Source organism: Crocodylus siamensis, chromosome 5 (assembly GCF_052110815.1).
Source record: "Crocodylus siamensis isolate JL-2025a chromosome 5, ASM5211081v1, whole genome shotgun sequence".
Classification (NCBI taxonomy): Eukaryota; Metazoa; Chordata; order Crocodylia; family Crocodylidae; genus Crocodylus; species Crocodylus siamensis.
In genome coordinates, this window is record NC_143399.1 from 32,386,402 (window position 1) to 32,400,145 (window position 13,744).

General features: G+C 42.2%; 1 protein-coding gene across 5 annotated transcripts in view; it reads right to left on the minus strand.

Annotated features, from left to right (window-relative positions):
* Positions 1-13,744, minus strand: part of GLMN (glomulin) — a 38,032-nt gene that overhangs the window by 5,764 nt on the left and 18,524 nt on the right. For all 5 annotated transcript variants that reach the window (XM_090048988.1, XM_090048987.1, XM_090048986.1 and 2 more), the window contains 5 exons: positions 11,362-11,403; positions 11,196-11,269; positions 10,757-10,841; positions 8,364-8,473; positions 7,456-7,519 (listed from right to left, as the gene is read on the minus strand). In XM_090048988.1, the coding sequence (XP_089905114.1) occupies positions 7,456-7,519; positions 8,364-8,473; positions 10,757-10,841; positions 11,196-11,269; positions 11,362-11,403 (375 nt within the window). The remainder of the gene's footprint in view (positions 1-7,455; positions 7,520-8,363; positions 8,474-10,756; positions 10,842-11,195; positions 11,270-11,361; positions 11,404-13,744) is intronic.

Sequence of the window (13,744 nt, forward strand, 5' to 3'; positions counted from 1 at the left end):
CGGGGGGGGAAGGAGGGGGGACGTTAGTTGGGGAGGCAGGTGGGTGGGTTGTGGGATGCAGGCGTGGTAGCACTGGGAGCAGGGGCTCTGCCCTGCTGCTGCTTGCCCAGCTCATGCAGGGGGGAAAAAGGGGGGGCTGTGTGATGCAGGTGTGGCTCACTCCAGGCTGAAGGGTGCAAGCAACAGCAAGGCAAGTCCTCGCTCCCAGCACTACTGTGCCCACATCCCACACCCCCTGTGCTGGCAAGCACCAGCAAAGTGGAGTCCCCGCTTCCAGTGCTGATGTGGGCACAGTAGTGCTGAGAGCAGGGCCTATGCCTTGCTGCCGCTTGCCCCCTTCTGCCTGGAGTGAGCCATGCCTGCATTGCGCCCCCCGCCGTGGTAACCGGGCAAGTGGCAGCAAGGCAGAGCCCCCGCATCAGCGCTAGGAGCAGGGACTCTGCACTGCCACTGCTTGCCAGCCAGCATGGCAAAACACAGGTGGCTGGGTGCGGCAGCACTGGGAGTGGGGACTATGCCCTGCTGCATGCCATTGTCCCCTTCCGCCCACATCAAGCTATGCTTGCATCCTGCCCTTCCCCACTCCAGCAAGGCAAGTGGCAGCAGGGCATAGCGCTGCTCCGAGTGCTGATGCGCCCACATCCTGCACCCCCCACCCCAAGTCCCTTGACTTTTGCCCCAACTGGGCAGCTTGTCCCAGCCCCAATCCCTCCCTCTCCCCCCAAGTTCTTTCCCTCACCACTCCCCGAACCCCAACAGACTTGTCAGCCACCTATTTAGTCTATGGCCAAATCTTTTCTGAATCTTTTTCTGAATTAATTCAAAGCATCTGAATAGATTCAGAACTCTTAACTGGTCTCCCGATTCAATTCGGATTTGGAGATTTGGTCCCTTAATCAGGTCAAATCTCCTCTGCATCAAATCAGTTACCAAAGTTTTGCACAGCCCTAAGTATATATCTTTCTTCAAAGTATGGTATATTCTGCTTTAAGTGAAAAGGTACCCAAACCTAAACAAATTAGTGTTCAAGTCCACAGCGGACTGGAAATACTGTTACAAGATGTAAGTAACCTAAAATGATAGCTTTTGATGGCCATTATTACTTGTTTTGGTTCTGCAAGTCTGTATTAATACGAGCAGCACTATCAAAATTATCAGAAGGCTGAAGTTTTAAACAACTAGTAAGACGCAGGTTGAACTTTGGGTATGTAAACTAAGGGTTACAGCACTGGGCAAATGAGTATTTTCTTTTAAACCCTCTTTCAGAAAAGGCTGGAATCAATCTGGCATGTGAAAGGGCTGAGACAGAATAATGTCTAATTTTTCTATTCTAGCATCTCTGGGCATAGTTCCAACAATGGATAAGTACAACCAGTCTAGGCTTCTACTAAAATAATCAGTAGTGAATAGTTAAAGTTGATAGTTAAAATAACCATGTTTCACAACTAGCACCCCTTTAAGATATAAATGAAAGCTCAGATTCTATGGCAAGTATCACACTCCCAGAACACACAATGAACTATGTATATTGCATCTGGCACACAGTGCTTTATAGACAGGTTGACCATATGTCCTGGTTTGACCTGGACACTAGGATTCTGTAGCCCTGTTCCGGCTGGTAGATCAGAAGTCCCAGACCAGAGTCTGACAGGCAGGCAGCTGGGCAGGCTCCGCTGCTCTTATGCAGGAGCAAGACAGGTAGGTGGGAGCAGGTGCCACCCCACCCACACATGGCACATCCTTGTTCCCGCACAGGAGAAGCAGTGCCTACCCAGCCCTCTGCCTGGCACATAGTGTCATTCCACCTCACCAGACTCTGGCCCAGAACACCTGACAAACTGGCCAGGACCAGGCTACAGAATCCTGGTGTGTCGCAGCCAAACCAGGATGTATAGTCACCCTATTTATAGACAAGTTACTGGATATGCTACCTGTCCCAAAGGCTTGAATTCTCAATTTGCTTTCGAATGGATCTGGCTTCCTGTGTGGATAACAAGCTGGATTACTTTCAGGTAATTTTTTTTATTCCTTTTATTCTTATTAGCATTGCAGAACTAACATGTCTTATAGAACTCTGCAGTACTCTAATCTGGTCAAATACAGAATTGTTAGCCAAGCAGCCAGAGCAAGGCCAAAATCTACTATGAGCTACATCTGTGATACTGTTTTACTGCAGTTGCAATAAAATATATGATCGTAGGGATTTGGCCCCACTGTTTTAGATCCAGTATAAACACAGAATTAAGACAATCCTTACGGTCCAGGACCTTGCAATCTAACACAAAAATGCTGAAGGGTAAGAGGTGAGGATGCAACATACAAGCAGATATATATGGTGATGAACTAGCACAGCTTTAGCTAGTACCACCTACTTTAAAGCTGGTACAGCAAAAGGTCTGTCATCTGGCACCCATGGGGAATGGGAGGTGCCAGATAACCAAATATGCCCGTTACCCAAGAGGCCCAAACAGGCATCTTTGCCTTTTTGGGCCACAGCCCCTCCCACTGCATCCAGTGCGCTGTCGCCCTCCCTGGTGTCAGTGTGCTGACAGACAGGGAGGAGGGTCTACTTTGCCCCAGGCCATGGGGGCTCAGCAGCACAGGCTTCTTTGCTGTTGTGGGGGCTCGGCGAAACCGGAAGTGCTAGGATGGGCACTTTCAGTTTTGCTGCGTCAACCGGCATGCCGGTTAATGGAGAATGCCAGTTTCTAAGGTGCCACATAACGTGGCTTTTACTGCATTTATTTTTCTTTTCAGGTAAAATATAGTATGCAGGATTTATTCCTAATGATACATACACCAGAAACCACTTTTTGGACTATCAAAGCCATGAAATATTTGCAAGAATACAGAAGTGGGAAAATGACGCATAGGTTTAGCCAATTGAATTTTAAAGTCATTGAAGAAACAGTGAAAATCTGTCAATTTTTGAAAAAAATTTGGTTTTTTTTTACCTAAATTATGTGTTTTTATTCTTGTTTTTGTTGTTTAGAAATGTCTGCTGTCCATGGAAGCTTAACCTTTCATCAGAAATGAACTCCCCAAACCAAAACATACTGCAGTGGCAATACCAAATCAGAATGTCATGCAAATTATAGTTCAGCCCCATGTCACCATTCATTTCTGTAGGCTGGGTTCCCAGCCAGATTATCTCAGCAGTACTTGTTTAACTAATTTTTGATTGCGAGAATAAAAATTTGACTTCACCAATATATATATTGCCACAAATTCTATAGCAGATATTAGTTTGAAATCAAGAGGTGATAACTGGAAGCTCAATTTGGTCTGCAAAACACTGGTGATGAATGAGAGCTAGAAATTATAGAACAATAAAGTTTCCAGTGCCCACCCTTGCAAACTCGCTTCATCTTAAATACTGTTCATGGGCAAAAATCTTTTGCCATGCAGATTTTGATGAAACTGCTAATGCCAAATGAACCAAGAAACAAAACAGTATTTCTTGAAAGGTCACCAATATTTGTGCCTCATACTCCTGCACCATTATGCTACAGGAGTACTCTGACCCTATTAATTAAAAGGTCATGACCCTTTAATCACATATGAAACTAGGGGGTCATAAAGTGACCAATGACCCTTTCTCCAATGTTGGTTTTCTATGTAAATAGAATTAAGAAAACAAAGACAATTAGCTCAAAGTGTCAGCTGAAGGTGTGCATTTTAGCTTATAGTATGGTGAAGTTTCGTTGTAGCCATAATGATTCAGAAATAAGCAAAAGCAAGGGTTTTTTTGGTCTTATCTTTTATTGCACCAACTGTATAGTTGGAAGTGAAAAGATAAGCTGTTGGTTATAAAGTGCCCTTCCTCAGGTCTGACCAGTAGTAAATTAGTTGCTTAACTTTGTATCTGAAGGTGTTTATATTCAGATTTAGTTTCTAGAATGTATCTCAGTGTACATTTTCATATCCATTCAATGCCAGTCCCAAGGTTGTGGAGGCATCTAAAAAAGTATAAGAGGGAAGACTGTCATGGCATGGGCATGTTCAAAGAAGTCCAGAAGAATAAAGGGAAAAGAATCAAAGAATCATAGAGTTGGAAGGGACCTAGACAGATCATCAAGTCCGACCCCCTGCCATGGGCAGGAACGAGCACTGGGGGTGACAGGGGTCATAAGACCCCAGCCAGGTGCCTATCCAGTCTCCTCCTGAAGATTTCCAGGGAAGGTGAGAGCACCACCTCTCTGGGAAGCCTATTCCAGGCTCTGGCCACCCTTACAGTGAAGTAGTTCTTCCTAACTAAGAAGTTAGCAGAATGGCACTACTAGGGAGAAAAGGAAGAGGAAGACTGAAGATGAGATGGAGAGAGATAGTGGAGAGGAACATGAGAGAGGAGGACTTGGAAGAAGATTTGTATGACCAAAGCAAGAGGACAGCCAGGATCTGCAAAAGCAACCCTGTTTAGACAGGACAAATGAGGAAAGTAGTAGTAGTACTTTTTCATGTAATTTGGCATAGGTTCTTTTTATCATTCCAAACTATTTTTCTAAGACTTACATTACAAATTTGAAGTAGTAAATTAATCCCACATCATTAAGTCTTTATGCACTTTTGCCCTTTCCTGCACTTTCCCCCTTTTGGGTATCCATCTCTAAAATCACAGGCATACAGATATATCATTCTTAATATTTAGTGGAACAGCTGGAAGATTATACATGGAAACATCTGAACTTGCAGGGAAACAAGCACTTCCCCTCAACTACAGTCCAAGCTGAGAATAGAAAGAAAAGTCAAGAAAAACTGACAGAGCCGGCAATTTAGAGAAAAATTCAAGACAGATTATTCTGTGTTCTTCTCATACTGAACACAGGGACATTGTTTATGCCAGACACTAGACAGCACAATTTACATCTAATGATGGAAGCTATATACAGCAGCATAATTGAAATAAAACAGGGATTCTCTCTTTCCTTACAAAGCTTTGCATTATGAAACTTACCCCTCAATGGAACAGAGCTGTTACAGATACTTAAACAGGAATTGTTCCAGAAATATGAGAAAAGGATGCAACCACTATTAATCATGTTTAATTACATAATTATTAAGCTAAAGTGCATCGATTGATAGCTATTTATACTATTTAATTTAGTTACTGTCTTGTCAGTGTTGGTCACTACAACTATTTGAATTTAAGTTTATATTTATCCTTCACTCTATCTAAGCTAGTAATAATTCTAAGCACTTATAAATTACTTACAAGAGATCTCAAAGTATTTTAGAGAAGTGAGTAAGAATTATATTCTACATTTTGAATACAAAGAAAATGACACAGATAATCTGTACAATACTGCAAATCAAATCAAAAGATAAAACTGGAAAAGAACAAATCTTCTGATTATCAGGCAGCTGTCATATCTGCTAGACCATGATGTCACCCATACTAGTTAGAGAATGTTTAGACCAATTCCTTTAAAATGAAAAGCAAATTATTTTTTCCATTTTATTTCTCTTTAAAACACTTTTTAAAAAAACACTGAAACAAATATCAAAGAGACGAGATGATACTGGTGGCCGATAGAAAGCTATAAAACTGTATGAATTAGGGGAACATTACTGTTCAATGACTTGGGAAACAGAGAGCCAATATAACTTGCATTTATTATTGGGATAAATAGCCTCTCAGTACTGGAGTGCAGTCAGAAAATCAGATATGTAAAATCACAAGAGCTCTTCAATCTTCAGTACTGTAGCTCAGTTATGCAGGCTACAGCACTGAAAGAAATTATAGGTCTATTGCTGGAAATGCAACCCTGATGTTTAGCCAGTTGTGAAATTAAAATATAAATTGCTCCCTTGTCTTGGTTATCTAAGAACATTTGTCCATCTAAGTGCAGCTGCATGGGAGTGACTGCACACACAAAAAAAGACTGATCATAAAAATTACATTGAAAATTCACTACAACAGCTGAATAATAAACATGGCCCACATTGATCTGAAATAATACTACCAACCACAGATGCACTGCTTCAGATAAGTAAAAAGAAGATGGGGGGGATAACAAAGACAGACAAGGAAAGTCTGCTGAATGTTTAAAATTAATGACATCTGCAACATTCTACAATCCTACTTTCAAGTGAATCTTATTAAAAATTACTGCTGCTCCTATAAAATTGTAAACAGCTAGAATCTAGCACACGATAAAGTAAAAGAAACCCTTAAAATTCTGATCAACAGTACTGAAATACACCCTGGATTACTATTAAAAAGTGAAATGGTTAAACCACCCCACCTCCAAAAATAAAGATTAAATGGATTAAACATAGCATGTATTTGTCAAAAACACACAAGTGCAAAAACCCTGCCCACAGCCAGAGCAACATATAAATCTGCAAAATCTGAATGGTATGCATTCTAAACTGTGCTGCCCCTAGGGGAAGGAATGCACCTGTTTTTCCATCCTTGCAGAGAATTTATCCTGAAAAAAGTAAACAACAGCTCAATAAAACATATTCACCACAAGCAATTATAGTACTGAAATTTATTTCAGTTTCCTCCCTAATCCTTTTTGCCAACATTCTAGCTCCTTTGTTGGTAAACCTTCATCGTAACACGGGGAACTGGGATTTCACAACATTGAATATAACGCTAAATATGAAGTAAAAAGGAGATTTCATATTGCTTTACTAGCAGGAAAGGGGAAAATTTAAGGAGACTTATGAGGCTACTTTTTTATTTCTGTCTCCTGCTTAAGATGTTCAACATTTCTACTAAATTGGGACAGGCATATCTTTCCTTCTGTTATCTCAATAAGGTGAATCTTAGTGGCAAACAACTCAGTAGAGTTAACATGTATTGAGAAGTCAGCTGGCAAAATGTTTGGAAATACAGAATATTTCTTTCCCATAGTTAGACATAAAAACTATTACATGCAGAATTATCAAAATGCTTATGGAGAAAACCAGCCACAGACAAATTTTCTTCTTACATGTTGAACAAAAGGTGCAGAATATTGTTTAAAGTCAAATGATCAGTTTCCTAAAACACAGAAGCAACTTAAAAACTCTTACAGGTTTTGAAGAGATTAATTCTAGAGTGCTCTACTATGTTTTGGGGAATTTAAACTTTCTGGGTCTTCTATCTACAAATAAATTAGATTAAAATATTAAATATATTCACTTTTTTGGAATCTTGATATAGACTGTATAATATGATGTCCTCTGAGTTATGAAAGCAGACCATAATTTGGATGGAGCAACAGTTGGATAAATTTGCTTAAAATAATAATCAGTGAGAAAGCTTTTAAACTATGTATAAAGTACTAGTATTACTATAAAGTAAATAATGCACCAAAGCTCTCATAACACTTTTAATACAAACATTTTTCATTAGAATACCACAGAAAAAACATTTTTGAAGGAATATTAGGACTTCCTTGTTAATTTTTCCAGCTACTGTTTTTTAAGTTAAAAAGATGGCTTTTCAAATCAGTTATCACTTACTTGATTGTCATGTTCATTATCTTTAATGACTAAGTATCTCAGTAGATTTAGTGCTGCCATAATCCTATGAATTAGAAATGAACAATCATTTTGAGTCCACATTTACAGTAAGACAGTAACTTAAACTGTTTAATAGCCATACATCTTCTGAAAAATTTATATGATCTATACAAAAATATGCCATTTATCTGTTTAGCAATGCAAAACAACCTAGTTCCCCCCTTCCTTCCCCCACACTGGCTTGAGAACAGAGTCAGAGAAAGAGCTGAAGCAGTTGTGGAGAGGTTCACTTCTTGATATAGAATAGGACAATGATATCATCCACACTTGAGCTCTCTCATGCACCCCACAAGGGACTTTTCTGTAGCTTCCTTAGTTTCAAGGTAATGCAATCATAATTACTTTAATGGATAGTGAAGTCAACTGAAAGAAAAAGAACTAGCTAATTTAAATGACCACTCCTATCTAACACACTGTGGGGGTGTCTACACGTTGCCCTGTGGTGACTTGTTACTGCGCCTTGCGCAGCACAGTACAGTAACAATCTGTACTGTGCTGTGCACAGTTAGTTTTAGCTGATACTTTGCTGTACTGGTATGCTAAAGCAGGGGAGTGCACCACTAGGGTGAAGTAGCTGCTGGTCATATGTAGACTCACATGATCACTGTCACCACAGCACGTTATACAGCGACGTAGACTGACAGGTAGACGCACCCTGTTTGTTGTAATTATGTTGGCGGATAGTCAAGATGGCAACTTCTTGTTCCATTATTAAGGATAGATACTGGCAGTTCTAAATTATATTGTGTACTCCACGCAATTACAGGAGTTGCAATTTATTTTTAAATAGAAACAGAACAAACCAAAGAAATCTCTCCTGATTTATTCCCATTCTGATTCCATCTCACCTATCTGAGCTTTGGAGAAGATCGGTTTCAGCACCTTCAGGAAGACAGAACACCTCATCTAGAAGGGAAACGAGCCGGTGTCCAGTAAACCACTGATTGTCTTGTCCTCTCTGAGAAGCAATACGAAAATGCAGAAGAAAGTTAACTGAGTTCAAAACCTGCAATAATTTTGTACAAAAATGATTACACTGAACATGGTCTGAAAATAAAATCAAGATATTAAGAAAGATGAACTCAAATTACCGCAAGCAATCAAAATACGTTCATCTTTTCAAAGTCAGATGTTTCCCTTCCTGACTTTGTTTCCCTTGCCAAGCTGTCCTTTCTGTTCTTATCAAAACCAGAAGGTTCTCCTCTGATTTCTACAATTCGCAGCCCAACCTTACAGCATATGATTTGAGTCTCGTAATTCTAGTAAGCCAGTGTGGGGAAATGCTACTCTCTTCACCACGTGGTTTAAACATGTTGCAGCACAACTAAGGCACCAGGAATCACACCTGTTAGGTGTGCAATGATAAAGATTTTTTTGGCCGATGCCGATAGCTGCTTATTAACCAGCCATATTGGTCAATACCAATCTGATAGACAATATGCAGCCCAGCAGCTTGGCGAATAGCACCCAGCCAGTAAGCCTGTGGGGGAGGAAAGGGTGTGGGGAGTACATCAAGGCTTCAATGGTGAGGGAGGGAGTGAGGTTAGAGCTGGGGTAGCCCATCCTGTAGCCCCATCTCCCAGTGCTGCTGCCACCCACCCTCACCACAGCCCCAGCCCAGCCCCCACACTGGGAAGAGGCCAGCTCAGCCCCCAAACCACAGAGGGCAGCCCGCCTTTGCCCCGCACACAGATCTGAGGGGCACATGGCCCCCAATCCTCCCATGGGGATATGCACTACAGCAGGAGCCACTCTCCTCCCCACCTCCCGTGCCCCCCAAACCAGCCTACTGCAGCTCCACCTCATGCCCCAACCCAGCTTGGCAGCACCTGCCCCAGCCCCACTCTCTCTCTCACTGTGTGAGCCTTCATCTGCCCCTCCCACCTCTTCCCCCCCACGAACTTACCATCCAGATGCTGCTCTCCAAGCTGCTGGGCTACATTCCTGGCTGCATGCATGTGGCATTTATCAATGACATTATCACATGGCCAAAAAAGGCCAATTGCCAACAATATTGATTTTCCTTTTATCAGTGCCAATACACTATGGACCAATATACTGGTGCACCTCCAACACCTGTATGTCTCATTTTGTGTGTACAGCACAGCACTAGGTCAATCCCAGAAATTTCTTGCCTATAAATAGGGTAACCATACATCCCCATTTGGCTGCGACACACCAGTAACAAATCTGAGTACCTATGAGAAGTTTGTGTCTAAATATAAACTTAGGACTGTAACAAAGGCCTGATCTCACAAATACTGAGCCCTGGCACAAACTTCATTGCCAGCTCTGGAAAAAATTCAGCCATTTCTAGTTAGCCACCTAATTTTACCCACTTTCACTGAAAAGAATGGATTATAGCAACTACAGAAACCTGCTGTACAGTCAGCAACTGAACCCAGATCTCCTGCGTCCAGTCCAGGCCTTACCCATAAGACAACTTTTTCTGTCCTTTGGATAAAAAACTGCAGAGATTCAAATTTCAGTATAGAAACAATATCCTTTTGATAGTAAACATATGAAAGAGACTAAACAAAGGAAACTAATGCCCCCAAAGTACTTTTAGGGTAAATCACTGAAAACAGAAGCTTGGAATGAAGCAACCACATTGGTCAAAAATTATATTTAGCAACAAGAAAATTTCATGTCATGTCATGTCCAGTCAGGTCACAGCATGTGTGTCTTAACTATTTTTTAAATATGAAAGACAGTGAGATGGAGTTAACTATCCAAATATCAACACCATGCCCATGTAAAATCAGAAAAAAAGTGAATTGAATCACTGTAGCGTTAATTCTGAAAGAAATCCTAAATTAAACCAAAATATTGAAATAAGTGGTGACATTAAAACCGAAAAGGAAATAATTCTCTATTAGCAGATTTTGAATATGACGGAAGAATTAAGGAATTATAAGGATACAACACAAAACTGAACAGCTGCTTGTTAAGGTACCACTATCCATCCAACAAACTAAATAAGACAGGGACCCCATAGAAAAATTACCATGCAGCATATAACAAACATTTATACACAAAGAAACCAAATAAAGGCACCTCTTAATTCTGGCATTTCTTGATCTCAGTGCATTACTTTGCAACCTGAACTTCTTGCTAATACAGTGTTTTGTGAGTAATGAATAACACAGACCCTAAACAATACATGTTATTTACAAACAGTACTGAAAACACTTTCTGAAACAGGAACTTGACTAAATATGTAAATATGCAACAGACTCACCTTTAATGACAAATCAATCTGATTTTTTATATTCTGAACAACATAACCTTCTACACCAGCATGGTTACTTGTCTTTAGTAAACACCTTTAAAACAAAACAATATAAAATAGAGACAGAAAGTATCTACCAGGCTTCAGTACACTTATTTCAAATTTAGGTGGAATCCTGGTTTTATTCATGTCAATGGAAGTTTTGTCACTGATTTCAACATGGTTTGGATTTCACCTCTAATCTTCGGAGTAGTATATAAGAGGGCTGTTTTCAATCTCATTTTTAGCATAATTAAAAAACTAAAATCAGTTGCAGTTTTCAAGAAATAAGTATGTTCTAATTAACCTGAGTTACCACATAGCCATCATAATTTCATGCTAAGCTACTCTTCATTTAGTATGCAACAAGGCAGACTTGTGAAATCTTTTGTATATACTGGAAGCATACCTGAATAATGTGTATTTTCCCTCTGTGTCAAACTTGTCTATATACAATTGTAATACATTTAAGCTCTTCTTTCTCTAAAGGGAAAAGACTCATATTAAGATATTTGTTCTTAATTAAATTGTAAAACAATTCAGTACTCAAAACCCACAGGATAATCATTACATACCAGATCCTCTATAGGGCACAGGGTCATCACTTTCACCAAATCCTGCAATTGAAAAAGAGTGCATGAAGTTTGGTTTGTACCCAAAGAATACATACTGTGCAGAACTCAAGTCTTCTTCTGGACATAAAATCCAGGAAGGTGTATACAGAACTTAAATTTACAAAAGCAAAAAAGGAAGTAAGGCTGAAGCTGCTGTTTCATCCTAAAGCCAAACTATTAGATATAGGGGTATTGGAGGGGGTCTCAAACTGAAAGTAAATGATTTTACAAGTGCTAAGATATGCAGTAAGGCACAGAGGGCAATGTCACTGCAACATAAATAGCAAGATATTTTATGTACAAACATAACAAGGACATTTTATACTATTAGTTACCAATATAAGAACGAGTCTAAAATTAATACTACTGGACTTTGGAAATTAATTATCTGGAAATGCTTAAGCAACTCCACACTGTTGTAATTATCTTGCACTTGCTAAGTGCTATAGGTGGCCATGTTCGCATGTGTTTAATGTTTATGTAACAAGTGCTGGGTGGATGGGAGACTCTGGGGCTGTAGCGTGGAAGCAGCATGCGGCTGGAATTTTCCGCACGGGGTCTCTCAGGGGGAAGTCCGGGGCTTGTCAATAATGTGACGGTCACCGCCCCGGGCCAATGAGAAAGCGCCACATGCAATTAGACCGCCCTGCATCACAGAGAGTATAAAAATAGTCGCGCTGTGAACTTTGGGGTCTTTGCGCGCCCAACGGAACGTACCCTACGGATTGAATCGACACGGAGCGACCTTCGGCCTGGCCAGCCAGAGGGAAGGATGCCAGACCCGCCTGATCCCGGCGACCCTTCCCGGAGATACAACGCCAGTGTGAGTGGGTGCTCACTGGTGCACCCAGCATAGTTGATTCTGTTTTGTTTAACCCTTATTAATAAAATTAAGCCTGACCTTTAAAGCGAGCGTGATCTGCGTAAGCCCGACTATCAAAAGATCCTGTCCACATGGCGTCACGAACAGGATGGTCGCCTGCAGATCATGACAGGGATGATCAGTCCCGCTGTCAGGCATGTCCTTGGGCGTCCGGCTGCAGGCAGCTTGTGGACGCTGATGAACTTTGGCGCCATCTGCAATTTCATCAGGCTCCCAGCCACACCGATAATGACGGGACCTGAGTATTTTGTGTGTGGCTTGGGGAAGACCCCAGGAGACCTTGGAAAGCCCGTCTTACAGGCCGCGCTCTCGGCTGCATATTAAGAGATCCCGCAGTCGCTTTCTCTATCCCGTCGGCCCAAGGGGAGCAGGTCGCCGCAGCCAGCGAGTTCCCCCCTCCCGAATGGGATGCCACCCCCTCCCAAGAGTGGGACAGTTGTGTGGAGGCGATCGCGGTGCTTGCAGGTGACAAGGGGTGCTTGCAAGGAATCGCTCCCCCCTCTCCATCCACGATCCCCAGCGGCGTCAGTCACCGGCGGCTGCACACCCTAGCTGAAGATCTCGGGGTGTTAAAAGAAGGGAAAAAGAAGGGAAAGAAAGTCGCATGCTTGCGTGCTTGTTTTGAAACCCTCGTATCCACCCTTAACCGCTTGAATGATTATGAAGTGGCGGTCGTTACCATGAGCCGCGCCAGCAAAGATGGCGCCCTTCAACAACGGCCGAGTGGCGGAGACAAGCCAGAGCCCCCGCCCCCTGCTCCGCCTACTGTCCCACCACCATATTTGGGAGACAAGGCACCACCTCCACCGGTGACGCCGCTATATCCGCCACTCCTTGAAGGGCGGGGCAAGACTCGTCCTCCTCCAGCGCCTCCTCCGTCAGCGCCCAACTCCGTGCCAACCCCTCCACTTCAGGTTCATCCTATTGAGATTGTGAAAACCCGCCAGGACAACGACGGCAACATTATCACCGAGCGAACCACCAGAGACCGTGATCGTGTTAGTACATTTCAACTGGCTAAAGCCTCGCAGTGTTTTGTTAAGCTAACAACCGTTTGTTTTCTAAGTCAGGTAACCCCTCGCGATGTCCGCCCGTCGGCAGGACGAGGAGGCCGATACCAAACCTCTCATCTGCCCATCCACCACGCTGCCACCGCGAGACCCACAGGCACTGCCCCTGTCATTTGTGGGGCTATGGGTGAGACTTGTGGGGAGACCAAGGGGATCGGGAGCAACTGCCCCCACATCGGGACCGAGTGTAATCCCACGCCAACGTCAGAAGCTGTGGTTACTGTTTTTGATCTATTTCTTGTTGTTAACTAATGTCATTGTAATGCTTTCCTTTACAAAATGTGCGAAGCAGAGTTTAGATTTATCCCCATTACCCGCTGCGGATAACTTATTCCTCCGCACCTCACGGGAGTGGATGTTACTTACTGGACACACCTCAGGCTCGGTTTGT